The sequence below is a fragment of the Microdochium trichocladiopsis genome, assembly GCF_020744255.1.
Source record: "Microdochium trichocladiopsis strain MPI-CAGE-CH-0230 chromosome Unknown B0I36scaffold_10, whole genome shotgun sequence".
In the NCBI taxonomy this organism is placed as follows: Eukaryota; Fungi; Ascomycota; class Sordariomycetes; order Xylariales; family Microdochiaceae; genus Microdochium; species Microdochium trichocladiopsis.
In genome coordinates, this window is record NW_025763553.1 from 2,094,748 (window position 1) to 2,120,456 (window position 25,709).

General features: G+C 56.2%; 8 protein-coding genes across 8 annotated transcripts; 7 read left to right on the forward strand and 1 right to left on the reverse strand.

Annotated features, from left to right (window-relative positions):
• Positions 1-158: 158 nt before the first annotated feature.
• Positions 159-1,629, reverse strand: B0I36DRAFT_31579 (uncharacterized protein). The gene is made up of 3 exons (XM_046152913.1): positions 1,207-1,629; positions 871-1,095; positions 159-765 (listed from the first exon to the last, which is right to left on the reverse strand). The coding sequence occupies exons 1-3, from the start codon at positions 1,412-1,414 to the stop codon at positions 203-205; spliced, it is 996 nt and encodes a 331-aa protein (XP_046007560.1). The 5' UTR covers positions 1,415-1,629; the 3' UTR covers positions 159-202.
• Positions 1,630-4,717: 3,088 nt separating this feature from the next.
• Positions 4,718-6,990, forward strand: B0I36DRAFT_334338 (glycoside hydrolase superfamily). Its single transcript, XM_046155338.1, has 6 exons — positions 4,718-4,777; positions 4,851-5,307; positions 5,360-5,396; positions 5,448-5,532; positions 5,591-5,691; positions 5,749-6,990. The coding sequence occupies exons 2-6, from the start codon at positions 4,896-4,898 to the stop codon at positions 6,671-6,673; spliced, it is 1,560 nt and encodes a 519-aa protein (XP_046007561.1). The 5' UTR covers positions 4,718-4,777; positions 4,851-4,895; the 3' UTR covers positions 6,674-6,990.
• A 991-nt stretch (positions 6,991-7,981) lies between these two features.
• B0I36DRAFT_296989 (major facilitator superfamily domain-containing protein) lies at positions 7,982-10,055 on the forward strand (the record flags this gene model as incomplete). The annotated part of the gene is made up of 4 exons (XM_046151906.1): positions 7,982-8,198; positions 8,270-8,404; positions 8,467-9,156; positions 9,326-10,055. 4 exons carry the CDS (start codon positions 7,982-7,984, stop codon positions 9,928-9,930), a joined length of 1,647 nt encoding a protein of 548 aa, XP_046007562.1. The 3' UTR covers positions 9,931-10,055.
• Positions 10,056-10,790: 735 nt separating this feature from the next.
• B0I36DRAFT_354026 (SnoaL-like domain-containing protein) lies at positions 10,791-11,726 on the forward strand (the record flags this gene model as incomplete). Its single annotated transcript, XM_046157262.1, has 3 exons — positions 10,791-10,856; positions 10,964-11,497; positions 11,565-11,726. 3 exons carry the CDS (start codon positions 10,791-10,793, stop codon positions 11,724-11,726), a joined length of 762 nt encoding a protein of 253 aa, XP_046007563.1.
• A 1,150-nt stretch (positions 11,727-12,876) lies between these two features.
• Positions 12,877-14,218, forward strand: B0I36DRAFT_354027 (uncharacterized protein; the record flags this gene model as incomplete). Its single annotated transcript, XM_046157263.1, has 3 exons — positions 12,877-13,168; positions 13,279-13,709; positions 14,108-14,218. The coding sequence occupies 3 exons, from the start codon at positions 12,877-12,879 to the stop codon at positions 14,216-14,218; spliced, it is 834 nt and encodes a 277-aa protein (XP_046007564.1).
• A 2,656-nt stretch (positions 14,219-16,874) lies between these two features.
• B0I36DRAFT_367780 (uncharacterized protein) lies at positions 16,875-18,782 on the forward strand (the record flags this gene model as incomplete). Its single annotated transcript, XM_046159522.1, has 2 exons — positions 16,875-16,971; positions 17,041-18,782. The coding sequence occupies 2 exons, from the start codon at positions 16,875-16,877 to the stop codon at positions 18,780-18,782; spliced, it is 1,839 nt and encodes a 612-aa protein (XP_046007565.1).
• Positions 18,783-20,107: 1,325 nt separating this feature from the next.
• Positions 20,108-23,218, forward strand: B0I36DRAFT_388092 (uncharacterized protein; the record flags this gene model as incomplete). The annotated part of the gene is made up of 3 exons (XM_046161216.1): positions 20,108-20,218; positions 20,303-22,015; positions 22,096-23,218. 3 exons carry the CDS (start codon positions 20,108-20,110, stop codon positions 23,107-23,109), a joined length of 2,838 nt encoding a protein of 945 aa, XP_046007566.1. The 3' UTR covers positions 23,110-23,218.
• Positions 23,219-24,072: 854 nt separating this feature from the next.
• B0I36DRAFT_354030 (major facilitator superfamily transporter) lies at positions 24,073-25,663 on the forward strand (the record flags this gene model as incomplete). Its single annotated transcript, XM_046157264.1, has 2 exons — positions 24,073-24,755; positions 24,796-25,663. The coding sequence occupies 2 exons, from the start codon at positions 24,073-24,075 to the stop codon at positions 25,661-25,663; spliced, it is 1,551 nt and encodes a 516-aa protein (XP_046007567.1).
• Positions 25,664-25,709: the final 46 nt, after the last annotated feature.

A 25,709-nucleotide genomic window follows, 5' to 3' on the forward strand; every position in this document is an offset into this window, starting at 1 on the left:
CCTTATCTGGATGATCCCCATGCGCATCTGTATAACTTCGGCAGCAGCCCTGCTTGTTACAAGAGTACAACAAATAAGCCCCAAACATGAGACGTAGAGAAATGTCGAGCCAGACACAAACATTATCCAGTACAAGAACATCAACAACGAAAAATAGTCACGTATTACTGGCAATAATCTCGGCCTTCGTCCACAGCTGGCCCTACCGCTTCCCAGCCACGTTATGGTCGGGCATCTCGTACAGATGAACAGGGTGCAGCTCCGCCGTTGGGGCCTCCCTCGACGCCAATTCCGGCCAGCTGTGCTGCTCCCGCTCCTGCTCCTGCAACGGCGATACCTGGCCGTAAGCAGGCGCAGGCGAGCTCGTCATCTCAAGCACCACATCCTTGCCCGTGATATGAGAGCTGACTGCCTCGTAGGGACCAACACCCGCTGTCTGGCCCGCATAGAGTGTGCTCCCGTCATGGCTCATGGACGGCGCAGACGAATTCTGTCCGTGGGTCTGTTGTCGGGGCTGGCCTTGGTGGAGTTGTTCGTACTGGTGCGTGATCTCATTCGCCGCCTTCATCTTCCGCCGTCCGAGAAGGAACATGGCGAGCCCGGCGATGGCGAGGAGGGCCGCGACCGCAATACCTGCGCCGATCCCAGCTTTGGCGGCTGTGGACATGTCGGCACCGTCGGTCGTTGCCAAGGGTGCGGGGCTTTCTTGGCCGTTGCCTGGGGCCGGTGTAGACATGGAGGTGGGTATTGATGTTGGGGTCGTGTCTGTCAATGGTCAGTTTTCCGTCGCGGCAAGCTCTCGGTAGTGGGTGGCTGGCTCCAAAAGTCGGCCATGTTCGTGAAATGGGAGAACCGGGGGTTGGGACTTACTACCGCCTGCGACTGTGCCCGTGCTTGTGCTCGTGGTCGTGGTCGCACCCGCCGTGGAGGACGTGACTGGCAGACCATTGTTCGCCAGCTTCCACTTTATGCTGTTGAAACTTTTCTCTTTTTCGGCGCTCAGCATGAACCAGCAGCCTTCTATGTTTTTGAGGTCAAGTGTGACCGCCTTTGTGCCGTTGAATGAGGGCACGTCGGCGCTGCTCTGGTACTTCACTGCAGCGGACCGCACAAGGATCGATTAGCACATCCCCGAATAGCAACATGTTCTCGGCTTGCTGGACGGGGAACAGGACCAGGCCGAAGAGAAGACTGAGGGCTGCTTACTGAGGATGTCATCATCACCTGGCGCAACACACCACATTGTTAATGTGGGGTTGGTAAAGTTGGACTGCCACTTGGCTTGGATCGCATCGCCGTTGGAAAACACCGCGCCGAGCTCTGGGTAGAGAAACATGTTTTGGAGGTCGGCAGCTCGCACCGCCAGAGACAGCGTCATGGCTGTTAAGACAGCGGAGCACCCGGAGGACAGCATTATCTTAGGAACCGGGTCGAGGATCGGTGCAGTTCAATCAAGGGAAATATCGCGTGCCGAGTTGTGGCGCTGATCGGCTGTTGACAGCTCGTGCGAGTTCGCGCTCTGGGTTGGTGTGCAGGTGATGTGAGTGGGAAAGCTGCAGGACACGGAGGATCGGTAGCTGTGGGAGCTCTGAGGCCATGAAGGTCTCGAGGAACAATCACCGATACAGGTCCACCTTCTTAAGATATTGAGATACAGCCATCCGCCTGGGCGCCAGGATCGCATTCTCTTCGCGGCTTTAAGCTAATAAATTTGTATGCTGACAGTGGCGTGAAAGCAGGGGCCGACCTGCAGTTCGACAAGGGTCGTCCTCGCAGACACAATGCGAAGTCATGATGGCCCCATTGCGGTTCCGCTCCGCGCTTAGGGCTGATACTGTTTCCTGTTTGGGCTAATACTAATTGAGAGATATGGCCCTAACGCCGTGATCTCGGGTGCAGACCGGCAGGCAACGACATGCTGTCATGCAAGGAATTCTTTCCTTTTGCGGCAATTTCAACCCATGCGTACGGAACTTGCCGGCCTTAGCTCCACGATCCGTAGTGCTGTGCCTCAAATCAAATGAGTGCCGCCAGGGACGGACAAGTTGGCGAACAAACCGGCCCCGAAGCCCCTTTTCAAGAGCGCTGCACATTGCTCTGAGAACAGAATGGCCCAACCCGAGCTGACGAACAGATTCAAGCATAACTGCGATTGTGTCTGAGCTTAACAGGTGAAGACCTCGATCGTGCCTGGTGCAGCATTAAGCGGCTCCTGCATAGGCCCGCGATCACTTCCTAAATTATTGAGGCACGTCGCCTCCGTTGGCCGACGAGGCATCGCGCTTCTTGAGCGTCGTCCGAAACCAAGGCTGAGCCAGAGGGACCCCCCCCCCTGGCTACAACTGGGGCCGTGGATAGATGCGAAGACCTGGCCCGCACCATGGCTCCACCAGTGTGCTATATATATATATATATATCCTTTGCCTTGGCCGCTCGAGATGCTCCGCCTCCCTTGCTCTGCCAATTTGCCCCAGGCCAGGATACCCCACTGAAGGATGATTCACCTGTTTCATCCAGCCCGAAGAGGCATTGAATTATTTCAGCATGATCAGACGACTAGAATGAGTGTGTCGAGTTCGATAAAATGAGCTGGTCTCAGTGCTCGATGTGCCTTCGATGACCTTCAATGGACGATCCAGATTGATCACCGTCCGGATGTTCAAAACCACAGAGCAGGAGCCCTGAGCCGGACGGTGCAGGTATTCTGATGTTCCCGACCTTAAATAAGCCTGTCGGTCCTTCACGTTTCCCTTGGTTTTGTCCGAACATCATCGATTCTACTGCCACTCCTTCTATTTTTGAGAAAGAAACCCACAGTGTATTGCCTATCATTTCAATCATGGTACGGGTCGCAGAGGCACCATGAACGATATCTAGAGCTGTCGTGTCGCTGCTCGCATGTTGAGAGTGCAAGTTCATATTACTAAATCCTCGCATAATAACGCCCCTGAACGCTGAGCACGTCCCACTGGTGGTGCCAATAGCGTCCCGACAGTCTTGGTCGGTCACTAGCAATGTTTTCGAGAGCGGGTGGCAAGCACCATCCGAGTTTCTTTTACGCACGTAAATCAAAAATTAGCATTCGCCGGCACTGATAGGCGCATTGTTTTGACAGACTTCCATACAGGTTCAAGCGAGAACGCACTGTCTGTGCTGTTGGTTTTGGTTAGCATTCTCAGCTAGCTTAAGTGGCTTAAATGGAGTGGTCGGTACCCTTCTGAGGTGAACGGCGCTTCGGGAATACTAGCCCCATCCTGACATTGTTCTAGCCCAGGAAGGCACACCCCCTGCATGAACCTATCCACTATCTCCATTCGGCATATAAAAATCTACACTAGATGGTCTCAGTCATTGCGCCCTCCCTCATACGTCGAACCATTGTAGACGTATCGTTCCTGCTTCTCTTCACTTCGTCTCGGCACTAAATCTTAAATCAACTTTAGCTATCGTTATGACCAAAGGTATACGGCTAATATAGCTAGATTCGCACGGTATCAACTGCCTTCGCAATTGGTGGAACGAAGAAAGAAAGTAGGCAGTGCCTCTGACAGTTTGTCTCATTGTCATCGTCTCATATTGACTCTTCGTCTGTGGAGCAAGTACCCACTTAGCCAGGCCATGCAGCCAGGTATTTTGGGATCTTGAATACCAGCTCAAGGCGTTTCATTCAATGGTTTGTGCCTGGATGAGTGCTTGAAATAGAGTTTTCCCGTCATATTCGTAATTGTCGCAAGTCTGTGCATCTCGACGAAGGTATTCTATTGTTCTCGGGCTGCATCAGCACTCTACGTAGCTATGGTGGAGAACAGCAGCACCTATGGCCGCCACGTTCAAGCTTCCAACAATATCCTTGCTGATCGATTCGACCCGATAAGATATGTCTTTTACCCAGGGAAAGTTGAAAAGAAAATCCCTGATTGTTGCACTTGATTCTGTAACCTCGGTGTAACGTTCCGTTGGTGGGTCAATGATCGTCGTAGTTCAACCGGGTCCGTCTTGGTTTCTCCAACGCTCTGCATAGACGTTATCTCCACAATAATTGTTGGCTAAATGCTATCAGTCACGGCCCCGCGTTCAGAGTCGTACTGGAACTGCCGATCCCTGTAGACTAAGATATACGCCGGAACTTTAGAGATAAGCGAGCATCGTGACTGCGAAATGAGTATATAATACGAGCCATTTTGGCAAACGCCGCAATTTTTCTGAGTACACGTCAAGTCATTAACGACTTGTCTCCATCAGTATGATCCTTTTCGCCTCCGCTGTGGTAAGACTTCAACTCCTCGCAGTGCCGATCTGGGCTGCGTATCTGAGCGGGCTTCCAACTATTCCTTTCGAGCATCAAGGTTCTCCAGACAGAGCTAGTCTCTGGCTCGATCTGAACAGGATCCGCAGCATTGTGGTGGATGAGAAACATGCCGACACCACCGACGAGACGGGCTGGACGCTCATCCCACCAACTCTCCACGACTTTGCTCAGACTTTTGCAAGCGACTTCGGCAGAGAAATTGGAATACAGCTGGGGCCGTCGAGCTGCGCGGATGCGATATATATGACTGTCGGGAACCACAGCAGCTTCACCGATGCAGCTGGCCGGTGGACTTCTGAAGCATACAGAATTGAGATCACCGATGACAAGGTCATAGTCGAAGGCGCCAGCCCTCTGGGGGCCTGGTGGGCAACCAGGTCGATCCTTCAGCAAGCGATTCTAAACGATGGTAAACTGCCCCTGGGCGTGGCCATCGACAGCCCGGGCTGGGGAACTCGAGGTTATCATGTGAGTGTTTTTCGTCAAGATGTCATCTGGTGATCCGAAGCTCGACGATGGTAGGGCTGATGATCAAAAATAGCTGGATGTCGGCCGTCACTATTACCCCACATCATTCCTGACCGAGATGTGTAACTGGATGTCCTTTTACAAGCAAAACACTTTTCACATCCACATGTCAGACAACTTGTACAACAACGTCAGAATCTACTCCCTAGAACGGCAAATGGAGTTATACGCTGCCTTTCGGCCATGGTCTGACGATCCTGCTTTGGATGGTCTGAACAAGCGCCAGAACGAGTCATATACCAGAGAGCAGTTTGACAAGTTACAGCGCAGCTGCGCCGCAAGAGGAGTGACCATCATTCCGGAGATCGAGGCACCTGGACATGCTTTGGTCATCAGCCAGTGGAAACCAGAGCTGGCCATTGATACGAGTATCGACTTGCTCAACATCTCGTATCCGGACACTATACCTACGATGAAGACGATCTGGAAGACCTTATTGCCATGGTTCCACTCCAAGGTTGTGCATATTGGTGGGTATACATCGGTTCCCGAGGAAGTGCATATGCTGACTTTGATCCTAAGGTGCGGATGAATATGTCGATCCTGTCCTTACTAAGGAGTGAGTGGTTGCTGTCTCCAAAGACAAAAAACACTTGCTGACATGATCTAGCGCCCTCGTCTCATACTACAATGACTTTGTGATCACCCTGAATGACTTCATTCAAGAAGAGTCGGGCAAGCAGATTCGTATCTGGGTACATACGAAGCCATGATCCCACTCCAAACACCTCCCCACTGACACTCTGAGAATAGGGAACTTTCCCACCGAAAGACAACTACACAAACAACATCCCTCAAGACGTCGCCATTCAGCACTGGGCGCAATTTGAGGACAACCCATACTTTGACTACATGTAAGCGTCTCCCTCACGGCTCTTCTTTGAATCACAAACTGACGTGCGATCGCAAAGTGAAAACGGATACAACGTTATCAACTCTGACGACTCCTTCTACATTGTCCAAAAGTACTCCGTGCCCTACCCGCAGCAGCTCAACAAGACTCGCATATTCCACGGCAATCCCGGGGACGGCGGCCCGTGGTCTCCAAACATCTTTGATGTCAACAATGCTACCAACAATCCACCGCGCACCTCTCCCTTTGTCCTAGGCCACCTCGCTGCGCAGTGGAACGACTATGGACCAAACACTTCTACCTACCTCGAAGCCTACCACCCCTGGCGATACTATGGCGCAGCACTGGCTGACAAGCAATGGGGCGGGGACATCACCGAGGAGGAGTACGATTTGGTCTTCCCGATTCTCCAGGCGGCAGCGCCTGCCCAGAACCTCGATCGTAGCTTGAAGTCCCAGGGATCTACGATACTGGAATATAAGTTTGCCGATGGTTTCGCGAAGCCCGCAGCACGCGGTGTGGATGTCAAGAGGGCTTCTGAAGTCGCCGTCGAGGACTTATCAGGCAACGCCTACCACGCAACAACATCCTGCGGTTTCTCAGCGGTCGACGATGGTCATCACACTCCAGCCCTTAGCATCACGAATGAATGTAGTGTAAACACACCTCTGACGTCAAAGGGCAACGACTACACCTTGTCCTTCGCCATCAGACAACTCCCATCATCTAAACCGGGACCGATCTTTACCGGACCAGACAGCGAGCTGTGGTCTGGCAACGGAACCTCGACGCAGATCATGGTTGTATCTGCGGGGAACGCCTTTGCGCTGAATTACAGCCTCCCAGTCGGGGAGTGGGTCAATGCGAGCTTGATTGGCCGCGGCAACCAGACTTTCTTCTCGGTCGCGACGCAGGACGGCGGGGACGGAGAGGAGATGGAGTTCACGACGACAATTGGGATCAACGGTGAATCTTTTGCCTGAGCGAGGATGGCGTTTGTTGCGCCGCTGCAGGTGATTGGTGGAGGAAACTGGGAGGGGGAGCTGCGGAGCGTCAAGTTGGTTGACCATGCTTGATGCCTGTTGGAAAGAGACACCGGTTGACTGGACTGTGGTAGAGGAGGTCCAAGGGAACAATAGCATTCTCCGCTAGGTATGAAGCATAAGCATGCTTCATAGAAGTCTTAATGCAGGCTTTTCCTTTTGGTTTCCATGCACCGTTGCAGGACTGATGTCGACATCAGATTCTGCCTCAATTCTAAAAGACTAGGCGTGGATGATTTGTACCGCGGTTTGAGCAATCCCATCAAATTCGTCTGATATCCAATGTCCTCCACGTTGCCGACAGCGATGTAGGCGGGAAATACCAGTACTACGGAAAAGCCACGGAGCAAGCCGTGGAAGTGACCTTCGAATCAACTCGTCCCTGGGCCAACTGTGTCTTGGAGTTTGAGTTTGGACCGGATGCCATCTCTACAGCTGCCACATCGCTGCAAGACAACCGAGGAAAGGGTGGAAGCGCTTATGGCGTCAGAGATTGTGAGTACTTTCAGGAGGGTTGCGATGACGCCGCTCGTCGAAACTCAAAAGGCACTATCCAGCTCGGAAAGCACGAAGACGGTGGAGCGTGACAGGGCCAACCAAGGCATTGCAGACTGCTCATAGGTTTAGCGAGTGAGGTGATGCCTTTATCGTACGAGGCGCAATGAACATGAGCACGGCTCGAAGTTTATCCATCGAGCCTGGCCCGAGCATTCTGCATTTGATCTCCACCATTCCGGGAGATCCGGATAGAAGTTGTCGTCCTCAGCTTGGGGCAGACAACCAAATCTAGATGCCACGCCGCAAGTCTGTATGATCCTGACACTGCTGGCCCACGTTCTAGGCTGCTGTGGGGCATATCAGGCTCAGCTGCTTCGACAGAAGACAGAGTTCTCGCTTCACGAAGGACGCCTCTCTTCGGGAAGTGGAGGAAACGATGGCGTCCAGCGTCCGGGGGTTGGTCCCAATGTGGGGCGGCTTCCCCGTGGGGTAGACAGGGATGCGTTGGAGCCGATGCGGCGGGCCCGGTGGGGGAGGCGTCCCCCTTCCCAGCCGCTGCATTCGCCTCCAACGCCATAAAGCACGCGACGATCCTGCCGGCACTTCGTACCGTCGCTCAGGCTCGCAAATTCGCGTCGCGGCTGTTGAGCGACGACTCGATCGACGACCGAAGCACATAATCTGTGGCTTGAGACGACGTCCAGCATCATCTTTACCATGGCCGACAACAAGCCCGCCGCCATCGACACGATGGACCACATCGACGACGCGCGAAGCGGTAGCGCCAACGACCACCCTGAGAAGCCCGCGTCTACTGGCCAGGCCTCCCATGTCGCTGGCGATGCCCTCCTGCTCGACAAGCAGGGCAACATCCGCCATCTCCCAATTCCTAGTAACGACCCCAATGACCCTCTCAACTTCAAAACGTGGGAGAAGGCGGCTGTGATATTCTGCTGCTGCTGGTTCTGTGAGTAGCCACGTCTGACGGTCGGACCATGGGTTAATCAATGACTGACGGGTGACAATGCGGCGATACAGCGTGTATGAGTCTGGCTCTGGTAGGAGGTCTGGGACCAATCCTGGGCGTCTTCTTTGGCATGTACGCTCCTCAAGGCTACAGCCCTAGCCAGATCGTCTATCTTCTTACGATCCCTTCGCTTTGTGTTGGTCTTGGTGAGTTGTGGGCCCCCACCCGTCCGTCGGCAGATTACCAACGCTAATCTCGCGACACCCAGGAAACTACATTGTTCTCCCCCTCGCTCTCGCCTATGGCCGGCGTCCTGTATTTCTCGGCTCTTCTGTCGCGCTCCTTGCATCTACTATCGGCGCTGCGTCGCAGAATTCATACTCGGGTCACCTCGGTGCCAGAATCGTTCAGGGGCTCGCTACCGGCGCAACCGAGTCCGTTCTGCCCCTGATGCTCACGGAGGTCACATTCCTTCACCAACGCAGCCGCGTGTTTGGTTTGTACTGGATGGTGCAAAGTCTTAGTGGCGGTCTGCTCAATATCGCCTCATCGTACATCAACGCCGCGCTCGGCTGGCAGTGGTTCTATTGGGTCTATGTGATCACCATTGCCACCGGCTTCGTCGCTTCCATTTTTGGCGCTTTCGAGACACGCTTTGCCCGTCCTGCCATGAGTGTCGACGGCGTAATTGTCTACACGGATGAGTTTGGCGTCACTCATGTTGTGCCGTCTGACGAAGTGAGTAGCCATCCTGAGCTCCAGGCTCAAGGACTTGCTGGGCTGCCCGACGACGCCCCTTACGACGGTCCTCAGCCCACTTTTAAGAACCGGATCGCGCTTTGGGGCAAGCCTCATCCGACTCCGGGCAAGATCATCCTCAGTTCTTGGGTGCTGATGGTCAAGTGTTTGACCTCACCTGCCATTATCTACGCAATCCTTATCAGCTCCGTTTGTTTAGGTAAGTCATCTATTGATAACAAGTCTTTCAAAAGTTGCAGCAGAGCTCTGGGGGGCAATCGAGTGGGGCGCCGTGAGAAGAAACCAAAAGAGAGAGGAAAAGACTTTGTTCTCTCAAGCCACCAATATGTTTTTCTTTTCGTCCTCGTATCATAACTAACGACTCGCAGCCGTCACAATCGACATGAGTTTGACCTACGACGCCGCTCTTCAGGCCTACGGCTGGGCTGCGGAGTCAATCGGGCTGATCAACATCGCCGCCGTGGTGGGATCTATCCTCGGCTCCGCGTACACCGTTCTTATCGGCGACTGGCTCGTGCTCTGGCTGGCTAAGCGCAACAACGGTGTGCACAAGCCTGAGCACCGCATCATCGTGCTCATTCCTGTCGCCATACTGGGCTTCGCCATGACCCTAGTCTACGCTTTCACCGTACAGGGTGCGTCATCATACTGGGGCCTCGTGCTCTCTAATGGCTTTTATAATATGGCATGGGTTGCCGTCCTCATCATCTCGACGACGTTCGCCGCCGAGGTCTGGCCCAAGCACCCCGGTCCCGCGCTTGTCATGGTCGTTGGCAGCAAGAACATTGTGTCCTTCTGCCTGACTTTTGCCTTCACTCCGATGATGGAGCACGGGGGCATCACTTGGGCCTTCTGTGTTCTTGCGGGAGTCTTTGGGGCATGCTTTGTGCTTGGGTTCCCTGTGTATTTCTTGAACACTAAGTGGCGCAAGGCGGAGAGCAAGAAGGATAATGCCAACGCGACCACTGATTAAGCACGCTTGAGCTGATATGGCTCATCAACCGAGCCAAGTACGCATGATTCTGTCGGCATGGTAGGGAAATCTGGCTCTAGTCACTCGTCTGTTATAAATTTAAACAGTTTGTCACCAGACAGAAGAATAAAACCATTGTTCACACATCTACTTGTTGTATTGCGGATCTTCCTTGAAAACCCCATTGCTTCATTGCATGTGATTGCGCTGTGCAATCTGTGACCCGGCATGTTGGCCTCATTTCAACCCCTGAGCGGCCCCAAGTCGGCAATCATCAGCCGTACCCTGGCTGGTCATTTCGATGTGAATCCGGACTGCATGTCCCGCGATTGGGTGTGCACTCAGTGACCCCGGATTCCGATGTGGAGAAAGCCCGACGGGCAGGGTCGCCTGACTGGGCCAACAAGCCACTGCTGAAGCTCCCAGCGCGTTCATCCCCTCCCCGCCAGGCCAACTCCACGTGCACCTCTTTTGCGGGGAGAGGCCGAACCGAACACTCCCGTTTGAGGAAAGTGGAGTCCGAACCGACTTTTGCTGGGCGGGTGCTGAGGCGGGACACCATAGCAACTCGGTTCACCTGGGGAACCGGTTGACCCCAACTTTGAAGTTTCGAACGGTCAGGACCCCTGAGTGCAGGAGCCTCTTTGTCTGCTTGCTGGACTGAGAACCACGCGCCCGCCCGGGTACGTGTCTTTGTCTCCCTGCGTACTTGTTGAGGGAGGATGGTATAAGAAGCAGGTTCTCCCAGGAGAGGTAGGGCGGGCTTTTGAGTCAAATTAAGCATCTTCAGCTTTGGCAATCATTCCTAAGCAACTCTCTTCCACTTGCAGCACAGCGCTTTCCCATCAGAACACACCAAAATGTCACAAGACGCCATTGCCACACTCGAGGCTCGCGTCGTCGCCGCGGAGCGTCTCGCCGAACGCGTGAGTCCCTTCACGCATCTCTGATTCTACGCCGAGGATGGTCAAAACGACCTGGCCCCGTCTCTCTCTGATGAGATGCTGACTTTGTCCGCCACGGCGATACACAGGCTCACGCCCGCGGCGCGATCGAGAACATCTTCTCCAAGTACATGCACCTGCACAACGTCTTCCGGGACGAGGAGATCAAGCCGCTCTGGGTGAAGCGCGGCACCGAGGGCATCCACGCGCAGTACACAAACGTCGGCGTGTACACGGACTACGAGTCGGTCATGAAGTACCACTCTGGCCGGCCGAGCCCCGTGGGGAAGCTGATCCTGCACATGACTAACACCCCTGTCATCGAGGTCGCCGAGGACGGGCAGACTGCCAAGGGCTTCTGGCTCATGAATGGCCTGGAGAGCGGGACTACGGATCCGAGCAACGTCGGCGCCATGCCCGAGAACCTCTACGAGCCTGTCGAGAAGAACGTCCAGGGCAAGAGAGTGTGGGCGCACTGGGTGTGGTGCCAGTACGCGCTGGACTTCCTGAAGCAGGATGGCGAGTGGAAGATCTGGCATTTCCGGTGCTTGGAGGTCGCGCGGGCGCCGTACAGCGAGAACTGGATCTCATTTGCAGAGAAGAACCAGTTCGCCTTCGACAAGGTATGATTGCCTCCGCCGCCTTGGGAACGTGATTTACTTGGAGGGGATGCTGACAAAGAGTCGACAGGATTTGGCCTACTTCGGAGACGACGGCAAGGCCGTATTCATGCCCCAGGTTGACAAGCCCGCCGAGAGCAGGTCGGACATTTACAGCCCGCATCGGGTACAGAAGCTGGCGGTCAAGCTGCCAGAGCCATACAAGACTTTCACAGATGTTCCGGAATATTGAAGGCAAGGTAACATTTTCATTCAAGTTGATATGACCCGCAGCCGCATCTCGCATACCTGAAAGCGATCTTCGAAATCTAAATAAACATACAAAAGATTCTTGATGTCTTTTACCCTCGCGGCGACACGGTTGCCTCTATAATATGTAAAGTTTAGTTCAAGATTAGGCTTCTTAAGTGCAGAGAATATCTACACCTCATGTATCCTTGTTCGCGATTCGACCTTAAATAGGCTGGGGTTGGTCCCTTCCTGCTCAAGTCCTTAGGCACGCGTCGACGTCGGAGCAGCTGCAACCAGAGCGAGCCGGCTCTTACAAGCCGAGCAACACCAGCGCGCTTCGTGGCCCACGCAGCCATTCATGTCGGCTTTCTACCACACAGCGCAGGCCATTTTTCACTCTCCAGCAAACCCATTTCCCAAAACTAAGAACCATGCAATCGACGAGGCACCCACAAGCCCGTCCTCGCCACAGACGGCTGATCCAGCAAAATGGCGCAGGAGACCGCACGGGAGTGGAGGCAAAATCCGCTCCTCACGGTTCGTTAAATCTCTCCAGTTGTATTTCCGCGTTGGAAGCCGCGTTAAACTAAACATACCTAAGCTCGAATCCCGGCTCCAAACTCGTTCACGTATATCGGCTCAGATAATCACGGCGACAGCGCAACGGCTGAGATTACCTGGCTTGACGTCCCAATGCCCAGCAGCACCACCGCCATTATCAAGCATCCCGGCCGCAGCTCTCGGCGATTGTCAAATGGATATATCGACATATTCGGCCTCTTCGCTGCGGCTTTCTCTTTACCAGCTCCGACGCCTGGGACATCACCATCGACTGGCTTCGAGATCTTCGGAGCACCGACTCTGAGCTTGTCAGCATGGCTGAGACCATGAAACGACTCTGGTTTCACGAAGTCTACGCTTCACAAAGTCTACACTTTTAACTTCGCTCGGTGATACGGCCTTCTCCCTTGGCTTTCGGCGCTGGTCCAACGGCCATTATTCATGGGGAACATGTTTCCCTGGATCTCTCCTTTTGCCAGTGGGCTGCCTGAAGCGGAGTCGTCGATTGTCTTGGACAGGTCCAGAGAGCTCAAGAACGCCCAGGCAATTGAACAGGCCGGACCCGCCTGAATTTCTCAACAAAACCAAAAATGCTCGTCGCCAGACGCCAATCCAGAACGCGAGTCAAAGCGGAGATCAATTCGAGAGTACTTCTTCCCGTCCACACCAACAGCAGTCGACCCATCGGCTCCAAGAGTGATCAGGTCCCCAAAAGCTTCAGAGCGACTGGTACTACCAAAGCCTGTCCGTGGGACTACGCCAAAGCCACGCAACCCCCGACTACCAAGGGCTCCGCGAACTCGAAGCCTGTAACAAAAAAAGACACAAGCCGCAGCAAACGAGCAAGCAAGAGCACTACTACCAAGTCCTCGAACGCCGCTGGTAAGGCACCTTCGGTTATACTTGGCAGACTGATGGACAGCCTTATGTAGGATGCCTTCCTACCCCCAAGCAATGGTGGAAGTTGTAACTGAAATGTAGCTACGCCTAAGCTGTTCTTGCTGGTCCCTGGAACTCAACCATGCGGCCAGCAACGGTGGCTGCCTTGGTGATGACTGTGTTGTCCGTGGCCGCAGCCCTATCCCGAACAGAATTCATGCCATCGTCGAGACCTGGGACGGGCCAGGAAGAATGGGACTGCGACCCTGTTGACGAGTGCCGTGATCTCCGTGGTCGCGGAGTCAGCAGCAGCACCTGTGAGTTGCCGGCGAGCGACAGGGAGGTACCCGATGGCAAGCGGAAGTCGAGGGAGATTTGCTCGGCGGCGAAGGGCCTCGTCAACGAGGGCCTCTTCCATCTCTTTGATGCGCTTGCGCTGCTTCTCAATCTCGGCATCCTTGGCCGTGATGATGCCCTCTTTGATTGTCAACTGCGCCACAGCGTTGACGTGTTCCTGGTCGCGTGCCTTGACCTGGTCTTTCAGGTCCTGCTCGATTTTGCCATGCTCAGCGCGCTCGTTACTGAGAGTGGAGATTGTTGCATCGTCTTGTTTGGGCTTTTCTCAACGAGCTTTGGGGTGCAGAGGGCACAGAGGGCACAGAGGGCACAGAGGGTGTAGAGGGCACAGAGGGTGTAGAGGGGGGTACAAAGCCTGAAGAGGTGGAGTTTGGAGACTGGGTAGCAGGAAGTCATTTTGCCTGTTCATCCTACCAGCCTTATATCAATGCTTTCAAGAGGCGTAGAACCTCGCACACCAGCACTTCACGAAGATCTCGGGACCCGGAGACACATTTCAGAGAGACACTAAGATACAGCCAGGATCAGGGCACCATCCTCAACTTTCAGCAGATACAGCGGACATGTCGACCGCCATATGCTTAGGAGAATGATCTGCACGACCGAGGCGCTCCATGCACAATATCTGACTTGGGTGCTAGCCAAAGCGAAATTGGTGTGCGTGGACGCGTCACCCCATGGTCCACCGTGTGGTAAATGATCATGATCCTCCCATTGACTGGTAAGGTTTGTCCCCCCAGCTTTTGCCAGGCAGATTTGCAGTCTCGCGAACGGACCTGACATAAGGCGTGCCTTGCGCCACAATGCGTTTGTGCGCAGAAAGCACAAGGGGTGACAGGGAGACCCACCACGAGCGCTACCGGCAGATGACCGGTTCATCGGAGCATATTGCATCCCTGTCAAAGAACATGTATTCGTCAAACAAGGTCCTCATAGGGCGTTTCTGAAACCTTGCCGTGTGAGTGTCGTACGTTCAGGCAGGTCCCCCCACAACGAGGAAAGCACCTTCACAGCTTAGAATGGCTTCTGCAAGGGGCAGGTTTTCATCGGTCCCCATCGGTCCCCATCGGTCCCGAGAGTGGTTCGGTGTATATCGGTAATGCCCAAAAGGGTTTGCCGCTTTTCGAGTCGAAACAGGGACACCCTTGCGATCTGCCCCAGGGGCTTGGGACGACCTCAGGTCGCGCTCGCACAGCCATGATAGCAGCCCGTGTTCGTGATCAACAGACTGTTGCCTGCCAGATGCCAGGAGTCTGTCTCAAGCGCCATGTGCCATTGATGTCACGACCATGGGTTGAGAGTCCGATACGACAGGATGGGTTACACTTGCAATGCGTCTGGGCAGCATGGGTGTCTATTTGGCCGACTTGATGTCGTAGATACTGACGAATGAACTGCTGAGCTATGGTCAGGGGTGACGCGGCTAGGTTGACCAACCCCTGTGTCAAGGGCCCCCAGTCTGCTGATTAATACCCGCTCTGTATACTCCCCGCCAAGACCTGCAACGACAAGAGGCCGCAAGATGGTGCTTGATTCAGAACCTTGCATGTAGAACAAGGCGGACACGTCAGGATCTCGATAGCGTGTAGGGCTTGTAGGCTGGACTGCCACGTGGTTCTTGCTGTATCACATTGGGAAGTAAATTGCCTTCACTGCTGACATAACACCTGTGACGTAACATGTGGTGCATCGTCTTCCGACGCCGACGCCGACGAGCATAGGCAAGGCGGAAATATGCTGGCCACCCACTGCCGCGTCGCGTACCTCTGGGCCGGGCAACAAAGTGACTGCCCGGCTCCTTGATGCAGACCTCGGATAGATCATTAAACCGACAGGACAGGTCATTCCGCCAGACGAGAAGCACCCAACATGAGGAGTAAGCCGGAAGGAGCCGATGGATAGGACGCCGTCAACATGTACGACCGGGATTAAATCCGGCCTTGGCGCTGTACTTTTGCAGCACTGCCGCATCATGGTCGAGCGAGCCTAGCCAGTCCTTGGACTGCACTGGGGCTTGGCAGGGCTGGGGAATTATTTGCGCTCCAATCAGTGCGTGCCCTAAACGACCGTGACTGGGTCTCCCTCGAACCCAGCTCCTGGCCCGCGACTGATGCTGCGATGACATAAGCCTTGGTTCGTGGGGGAAGGAGTAATGCGCTGATCAACAGTGGGACTCTACCTCGGCCGAGTCTCGTCGGGTTGCTGCCGAGATAGCCAGGGTCCCGGCGCCTGAGATCCATACCAGAGCCAATGTGCACCTCAAACCCCTGAGCTCCTCGAAGCCCTGGGACCTAGCCGAGCCTGTCCACAGCCCTACCGCTGTTGTCAAGGGGTCACTGAGCAGAACAATCTGGCTGCCTAAGGCAAGGGTTCTCTGGTGACTGTGTGGCAATGGAGTGTCCGCCAACGGTCGGCCAATTTCATGTCAGGTACGATAGCGAGCCTTGGGCCGTTTTCCCGATTCGTTCGCGCATTTGGAAGTTCTGCGCCACTTCCTTCCCCGATCCAGACCACCAGTGCATTCGTGCCAAGGCTCTCAAGCGACCTGGTCGTACCTGCAGTCAAATGGAAACCAGCCATATCCGTTGCTGGAATCTGGCAAATAGTGGTGCTAGGCTTATCAAGTACGTTTTGTCTCGCCCGACTGCATCCTGCCAGACCCCATCCGTCCCAGCCCACAGGGCTAGCCCAACCAAGAATATAGCCTGAGCTTGTGTAACCGCCCGCAAGGCGTTACTGCCTTGGACCCCTTCCAAGCTCATTCGACCAGATTCTCGGAAAGCAAACAACCACGTCCGGGACTTGATTCGAGCCAGTAGCCAGAGAATTTTCTTTGACGATGCCCAGGACCCACTGCCATAGCGGCTCAAGCGTCAAGGTGGAGAACGGAATCCCTATAGCTTGCAGTAGTTAGTTCATGAACGGGACTGGATCCGACGTGTCCCTGCCCCGGCCTCTCAGCTGGCCCCACCTTGACCATTCCTGTCGGTCCATCCGACAAAAGCTAAGACCAGGAGCAGAAACGCTGGGCAGCCGTACCCGGGTCCCACTGCGGTGACACTTTGAGATTGGTTGTGCTCCGCCACAAGCATGGGCAGAGCGGAGTTCAATCCCTGCCGCCATGTACAACCCTGATTCGCTGACTTTACTACGAAATCGGACTCCGCGGGTGGGTCGGCTTCTATACAATGATATACTTCGCGGCAGTTCAGCGAATAAAACCAGACGCAAGAGAAGTGTGTTCGTAGGGCTGCCCCGCCACCTGCTCTGTCTAAGCTGACAAAGGTTCTGACAAAGGCTCTGACAAAGGTCCCCTGTAGAACAGGCTGAGGTGACGAGCTGAAGAGTTGACATGACGCCTCAAGTCGCAGTGCGTCCGGCCTTGTCGCCTTGCCCGCAAGGCGGGAAGGTTAAGAACAAGCGTGCCAGCGCGCCCAAAGTCAAGACAGGTACGTGAGCAACAGCGCGGCAATTTACAGTTGCGACAAATTCACTAATACCTTCGTGACAACACGCAGGGTGCCGAAGCTGCAAAGCGTCACATATCAAGTGTGATGAGCAGAAGCCGACATGTGGTCGCTGCGATCGTCGCGAGATCGCATGCATCTACCCACTGCTATATTCCCGAAGAGACGGCATAGCAGTCGGGAGCCAACGGCCACTCCAAGCTATCCTACCCGCGCAGCACAATATCCAACTCGTGCGATACAGGGAACCGTCTGTCACTTGCTTGACGCCTCGCGAGGCACAGTACTATGACAACTTTCGACACCGCGTCATTTGCCACCTCGCACACGGAGAGAGCGACTTTTGGCATCGTACAGTATTGCGCGAAAGCATCCACGATGAGTGTGTTCGAAGCGCAGTCATAGCCCTCGGTGCCCTCGCTCGTGCTCAGGAGCACCATGTGAGCCACAACACGCCCCGAGAGGTCTCCCGGCTACCTCTGCAAAAGATTCGCTTGGAGACCATTGAGAACCGCTCCTTGGGTCCAAACCACTACTATCATGCCCTTTCTCACTACACAGACGCCCTTGGAATATTTCGCAGGCGGTTGACTTCGCCGGAAAAGCACACACCGCGGGCCATATTGATTGCCACGACCCTCCTGGCATCTTTCGAGTTCCTACAGGGCAACACCAGCTCCTTAGATCAGCTGGCAGCCTACACTCTATCGTTACTAAGCGGGAAGCTCATGCAGGGAATTTTCGGCACACGAACGCTGTCGGATTCCGCGATAGCTGCGCAAACCGACGATGACGGTGTCCGCGAGGCCGAAGCCGTTCTCGTCCGTATTTGCCTCTTCAACGCAGCCTTCTCGCCACTATATCCCAAGATCAGGCAAGCAGTGTCACAACTCCCTGTGCCCTCCTTTTCCGAGCCGCACCCGCCAGACCTGGGGACTCCATGTGACGTGTTTGCGCGGCTGAGTCTCGAGTACCTCACGCTCGTAAGTGTCTGGCACTTTCGCGTGTTGACCGGCGTGCGGATGGACCCAGGAAAGAGCCATTCTGTCCATTACGACCACGATGCTATCCACGCGCTAGCGACACCCGAGGTCTGGTGGACCAGACACTTCGAAGAACAAGCCGAGATCATGCTACTGCTCGAGGAATGGCGGGCAGCCTTTACCCAGCGCTTGGCACTCCAGCCACTGACCGACAGCGACCGCCAGACTTGCAACCGGATCCTGAGCGCCATCAACACGTGCCTCTACACAGTCTCCACCGTCTTTGACTTCTCTACGGGCACGTGGGACTTCAACGAGGCGGCCACGGGCGAGCTCCTGGCGCAGACGGAAGCCGTCTGTGCCTCGTTCGCCGCCTGCTCCGAGGGCAACTTCGACGCCATCCGCATGACATCGGGCCGGTTCCAGCCACCCCATGGCGCGCCTGCGGGCCTCCAAGACCAGTCCAGGATCGCGGGCGGGAGCATCTACGTGGTCGCGACAATCGCCCAGGATTGTCGGCACCGCACACTGCGCCGCCGGGCGCTGGACCTGTTTACGCTAATGGTCACGACCAGTTCTCACTGGGAGATACGGGCGCACTATCTGGGCATCAAGGCCTTGTTCGAGGCTGAGGAGGAGAACAGAGATCCGGTGACTGGGATGATTCCCCTGGACGGCCAGTGGGATTGGGTGGGCGGGTCTTGGAGTGACGATTACTCGGAGTTTTACGTTGTCCTGGTCAGCAAGGTTGGAGTGCTGGACGGGACAGGCCGTCAGAAAATTGTCACCATGCAGGCGATATCGAGCTAGCATCCACTGTCCCTGCCTAGCTGTAGCTTAAAATGATAAGGAAAAAAATGAGTCCAGTGGATCCTACAAAGGAGCACCTTGTAAATATTTCGAGTGCTTTGGAGCTGCAAAGGTGCAGAGATTCAGACGTACAGAGCTCTGTGGAGACTTTTGGCAACGGCTTGGCTCCCTAGTTGAGCAGCTTTGAAGATTTCCGGTCCATCCATCTACGCTTGCTGCCATATCACGCAAAAACTCAAGAACCGTTAGGGCACCCGGTAACAAGGATGATTACTGTGTCTGGCTGAGAGAAACCGGCAAGGAAGACCCTTGCTATGACGTGACCCACGTAAAACCTCTACGGGGCTCTCCATCCTCCGCTCGCTCCGTGCTTTCAAAAAAGGGGGGTGAGATAAGCCGCTCCGATACCTGCCACAAGCCAACACAGTTGCCATCTTCTCAATCCCACCATGGACCAATTGAACTCGAATCTCTAAGCCATTCACGGCTGCCTAAACCGCCGCGACGAGCGACGTTCGGCAAAGTCTGAAGGTCCTGCGGCTAATATCCCTTGCTGTTTGTTTACAGGCTGCGACTCCACGGATGCGATGCTTGAAATGCCAACAAAAACAAGAGACTCACAAGGGCAAAGAGTACTCGCCTCATCCTGAGCCAGTCAACAGGTCCACGTTGGCCACTCCATGCGACAAATCAATGCATAAAGACGAGTGTTGAGTAAGAATGCATTCGAGATCGAGTCCCGTTGCATTTTCATACCAACAAGAGGCACGACATGCAAACGCCAGTAGGAGTCCAGAGACTCAGAGTCTCAGCGGCCCACAGGGCAGATGGTGCCTAAGGTGTAAAGGGTCAGCTTCATCTCGTACATTCTGGTACAACAATGTTCCTCTCTCGCACCAACCCACGCGGCCGGCTTTCGTCCTTTCAAAGCTCGTCTGAGAGGCAGACAGTGGCTGAGCTGCGGCAATACTTTATCCTGAGACAGTGCTCAAGCTCGTGTCTCGTCGAGGTTTCAAATGTAGCAACAGTGAGTGATTCGTCGAGGATACGTCCAGCTCCACTGGGTTGAGCATCGAGGAGGGCACCCCATCCAAGTGACTTCCCCCCACACCTCCGCACGCCGCTTCCCCGCACCCACAGCCGTGGAGCCGGAACTTGCTCTCCACATTCCGCCTGGGAATGTTCGGTTCACCGGTTCGGTGCCGTGTAGTCTTAAGTTCGAGGATGCTTTGTTTCCCCATCTCATCGGTTCGTCAAAACGACATGGCTGCAGCGTCAGTGTGCAGGGCCGGTTCGAAAGTATCGACAGAGATGACACGCGAAACATGGACTTCACGTCACCGCGAAGAGTCTCCGTAGTGTCTGAGGCTCCGCATCATCCCGCCCCGACACGGCCCTACCAGAAGCCGAACCGGCTCAATGTCGCGTGCACACAGGTAAGAAGACCTCTGATGTCTCAGCTGCGGGGTCGCCAAAAGCTTTTGCAGCAGGACTGCTGCTGACGACCGACGACAACACAGTGCCGCCGGCGCAAAGTCCGCTGTGACGCCTCGCTGCCGAGATGTCGACACTGCCGCCTCCGTGGAGAGAAGTGCGAGACACTCGATCTGCGCGAGGCCACCAGGGGACTCACGAATGACCAAGCTGCCGTGGTCGGCGATATATCAGGTGACGGCTGCTCAGTACTTGCTGTGGTCACGGATGGCCAGCCGCACCTGCGATCGCGAATACGTCAACGCTCGAGATCGAACCGAGCTTCAAGCCAGGTAGCCGACCGAACAACACAGAACCGACCACTACCAGCTACCGAGATGTTAGACAGTCATGCCCGCAGAGAGTCGCCACCGGTAGAAGATGTCTCCTGGGTGTCTCGGGCATACCAGGCCAGCGCGGTCGAAAACCACCACGGCCAGAACATCACCAACCACCACGAGGACGACGGCCCCACGGAAAATGCCAACGGCAACAGCGTCACGAATGCCGACGCAGCAGCAGCGACAACCACCACCCCGGACGTGGTGCTCAACACGGACGAGACGTCGTCGCGCACAAAGTTCCTCGGCGGGAGCAGTGTGCAGAGCTTGTGCAGCTTCGTGGACCTGCACCTCGCGGCGATCGGGCTGGAGCCGATCGGGGCGTGCTTCAACGACGGGATGCGGCACAGCGAGGAGTTCCCCGTGCCGCTCTTCCTCCTGGGCGGTGCTGCTACATCCGGCATTACATCTTCTTCTCTCCCGCCCCTGCCCCCACGCGGCGAGATGGCCTTGTACACCAGCATCTTCCTCAAGCGCCTGTGGCCGCTCATTCCCGTGGTCGACCCGGCGTCCCTGGAAGCAGATATAAACACCTTCCTCGCCATCCAGGAAGCGCAGGGAGGTGCGGCGGAGGCAGGCATCCTCGCACACCTTGCCGCCGCACCCGCGCAGGTGGCGCCCGCCCTGGTCATGGCGTACTCGGTCGTGTGCATCGGCCACGATGAGCTGCACGGCGGCGGCGGCGGCGTGGTGATGGGGGCGACGACGACGGCCCAGAGCAGCAGCACGCGGTACCTCGGCGCCGCATACGCACTGTACGCGCAGCTGGTGGGTTCGCCCTACGTGGCGAGCGTGCAGGCGCTTGTGCTGCTGGCTCTGGCGCTTCGGGGGCAGGTCAAGGAGGGCCAGGCGTGGCAGGTCCTGGGGCAGGCAGTGAGGATCGCGCACTCGATCGGGCTGCACAAGCGTGCCGAAGGGTTGCTGCTTGCGAGAAACAGGGATGGGGGCGAGAGCAGGACCGGCGGCCGCGAGCAGGCCAAGAGCGCTCGCCGTCGTGGGGGATCCGACGAGAACATGACCGCGGGCCCGCCGGACAGCGTGGTCCTCCAAAGCAGGATATGGTGGTCGTGCTGTGCGCTCGAGCGGGTGATGCAGCTCGAGAGCGGGCGGCCTTCTCAGCTGGGGGACACCGGCGACTGTTGCCTCCCCGGCTCGCTGGCGGTGATGGCAAGTCTCGTGGGCGGGTTCTTCGCATCGTGGTACGGGCTGACGGTCATTATGGGCCGCATTGCGCAGGAGGTGTACGTCAAGAAACCTGCCACGCTGCTCGACCTGCTGCAGAAAGTCCAAGAGCTAGATGGCACATTGCTGCGCTGGGAAGCGTCGAGATACCGCGAACGCGGCAATGACTGCAGCCTGGAAAATGATGATGATGATGATGGTTATCTGAGTAGCGTTTTGCTGCTACAGTACAACTTTGTGAGTTTTGGCCGCCAGTGACAAGGACGTCCACCGTGCTGAGGACAGCTTACTGACAGGGCCACCATCTTTCTTTCAAGGCACACATCACACTGCTCCGGATATCGATCATGTTCCCGCCCAAGGTCTACCACGCGGAACTCTGCAAGTACCAGAGCCAGCTCACATCCCACAACCGCCTGCGGAACGGCTCGCACTTCTGCAGCACGGCGGCCCGCGCGACCATCACCGAGGCGCTACACCACGCGGACCACCGAAACACCACCAGCACATCTTCTTCTCCGCTCTGCGCTGGCGGCTCCGCCGTCTGGCTGACCACATCGCCGCTGTTTCTGTCTATCATCGTCCTTGCGCTCGGCATCCTGCAGCAGCCGCAGCGCCGCATGGCCAGCGCGGATCTGGAGATGCTGTCCCTCGGGACCGAGCTGTTCGAGACGACCCTGTCCCGTTGGATGGGCAATGTTGGCAGTGCCAGTAGTTGTGATGGTGGTGACAGCGGGGCAAGGCCGGGTTTCTCGAGCATCGGCAGGACTCTACACGCGAGAGTGGCGCTGTACTATAAGCTGTTCCAGGAACGGAATCTGGGAAAGACGATGACGACGACGACGACCACCAGCGGCATCGTGACCGAGAACACGGTCGCCATTCCGGGCGTGCCCGCGCTTGCCGACACTACTCACGACGGGGTTTCGTCTCTCATGCTGCTCGCAGACCTGTCGTCCTCGTCGTCGTCGGTACGAAACAGACGGCTGGAGCACCAGCAGCAGCACCTTCATCACCATCATCATCAGCATGGGGGCTCGATACGAGCCGAGCAAGCCAGGAACAACAACAACAACACCCTTGTCAGCGACAGCGCTTACACCTCAGCTCCTCAAGCCAGCGGCGCCCTGTCGACTCTGGGCGAGGTCACCAGCATGACGACGACGACCCCTGCCGGCCAGCTGCAGCAGGCGCAGGTTGTCCACCAAGCATCGACAGCCTGGCACTCCGCGACCACCACCACACCATTTCAGGGCCTTGACTTTAACGACGTGTGGGACATGCTTGGCTCGGATTTACTCCTGGATGAGCATAGCATCTCGTTTGCTTGATGGGGAATCTATTTGGCAGCTTTTTTTCCCAACAAATGAAGCGTTTCCAGTGCGCCCTCCCTATTTGTCAACTGTAAATCACGGGGAAGGGTAAAACCATTCCCAATTCACAGGGCCGGCTGTAGGTTTCTTGCCTCCTTGACCTCAATCCGCCTTAACCTCCTTGTGCAAATGCATCCGTCCATGTAGCTTATCTCCACAACAACTGCTTCCCCCCTCCTCCCACCCCACCCGTCAGCAAGGTACCGGCCCGAGCACCAGGTCTTTTTGCCATGGGTATCCCCGGCTAGCTTCGACTTTGCATATCCGGGGTGCGGGTTTGAAAGGTGGGTGCTTTTCTTTTTTCCGCTACCTATCGCTGCTTCCTCGTCGGAACCTGGGGTTGTATGGTGCATAGCATGGGGATCCTTGGAAGATACGAGGTCCAGTTACAACGCCTCCATGTTGGGAATCAGCCACGCCTCCTTCACCCTGTAGGAGGCTGAAGGGTTCTTCGCATGCTGGCACAGCGTGCACAGCATAAGGCTCTGCATCTTTCCCCCTCGCACGTAATGCATGCAGTCTTGAGCTGACAACCCCCCGCCACGAACTCTTGGCATGTCCAATCGAGTGCAACATCACTGCTATCTTATCTGCAGGCATTATCCGGGGCACAAGATAACTACGGCTTCTCTTGAAGGGTGGATATCCGGGCATCGGAGCCTCGACCAGCTGCCAAGCCGTGCGCCAAGACCATCACGCCTGCTGCTGCTGCTGGTGTTGCATCCATGGGATTTGGGGTAGCAGGCGAGATCGCCTCGTCCTTATAACGATGAGGTGCTGACCGCGGTCTCCGTTCTTCTCGTTCGCCGATTTTCGGTCATCGCGGTCGCCTCATCGCTCGTCGACCCACTTCAAAGCCAACTACTCGGCTTCGCCACCTCTGTGTTCACCAATTTGGCAGCAAGATACACATTCACCACCATGACAGGCTCACCGACAGACACTGCCCTGTCGGCCTCGGACGAGAAGGCCAAAAACCATGATCTGGTCGTCGCAGCTGACCACGAGGGAAGACACGTCGTGGTCGACGCCGAGGCGGCGCACGAGTACATCATTGACCCGGCCGCGGAGTCGCGGCTCGTGCGCAAGCTCGACCTGCGCGTCCTGCCCATGGTCTTCCTCATGTACTTCTTCACCTTCCTGGACCGGACAAACCTGGGCAATGCCAAAGGCGCGGGCCTCGAGGCGGACCTGGGCCTGGGCACGTACGGCTTCAACATTGGCGCCTGCCTGTACTACATCGTGTACTTTTTCGCCGACATCCCCGCTGCGCTGAGCGTCAAGAAGTTTGGCTTCATCATGCTGCCGCTCAGCTGCATCCTGTTTGGCATCGTGACGCTGGGCACGGCGTTCATTCACAACGCGCCGGGCTTCTACGTCGTCCGCGTGCTGCTCGGCCTCACCGAGTCATTCCAGTTCCCCGGACTGAGCTACGTGATTTCGCGGTACTATCGCCGGTCCGAGGTGACGACGCGCGTCTCCTTCTTCATGCTCGCCGCCGCGGGGCTGGCCGGAGGCTTTGGTGGCCTGCTTGCCTCTGCGCTGCTCGCGCTGGGGAGCATTGGCAGTGTGACTGGCTGGCGCAACATTTTCCTTGTCGAGGGGTGAGTCGGGTGACTGTCGTCCTACTGGAAGTGCTCGTAGTACTGACAATGACCCCCGCAGAATCATCACGATTGGAGTCGGCATCATATCGCTATACCTCTTCCCAGCAGACCCGTCCAGAACACGCATCTTCAGTGAAGAGGAGCGTGCACTCGCGATGGCGCGCATGTTCCACGACCAGCCTGCGATTGTCGAACACAAGGAACGCATCACCTGGCCGCTCATCAAGCGCGGGTTCTTCAATGTCAACGTCATGGTGGGCGCGTGGATCTACATCTGCGACCAGATCACGGTGCAGGGGCTGTCCATCTTCACAGTGACGATCCTCAAGCTCAACTACCCGGGGCGGTCGACGGTCGAGATCCAGCTGCTGAGCGTGCCGCCGCCCATCTTTGGGGCGCTGTTTGGGCTGGCCGTGGCGTACGTGACGATGAAGACGCAGAAGCACGGCATCGCAATTGCGTGCTGCGCGGCGGTCAACGTGATTGGCTACTCGATCTGGATCGCGTCGACGAACGCGCAGGCGCGGTATGCGGCCATCTTCCTCAACACGGCCGGCGGGTTCAGCTGGGGCACGCTGATTCTGAGCTGGACGCTAGCCAACGCGGCACCCGACACGGTGCGGAACGTGGCCAACGGCGCGGTGTCGGGGCTTGCCAACATTGGCAGCATCGCGGCGACGTGGTCGTACGTGTCGACGGACGCAGGCTCGGGGTACAGGATTGGCAACAGCCTGAATGTGGCGACAGGGGCGTCGGTGATTGTGGCGGCGCTGGCGCTGGTGATGTATCAGAAACTGGAGAACCGGAAGCGGGAGGGCGGCGGGCGCGACTACAGGCTGCAGGGCCCTGCACACAAAATCGCCAAGCTGGGCCACCTGCACCCCGAGTACCGGTACATTCACTAGGCTGGTAGGGCCCGGACATGATTTTGTTGTGTTGACAGGCGGGTGA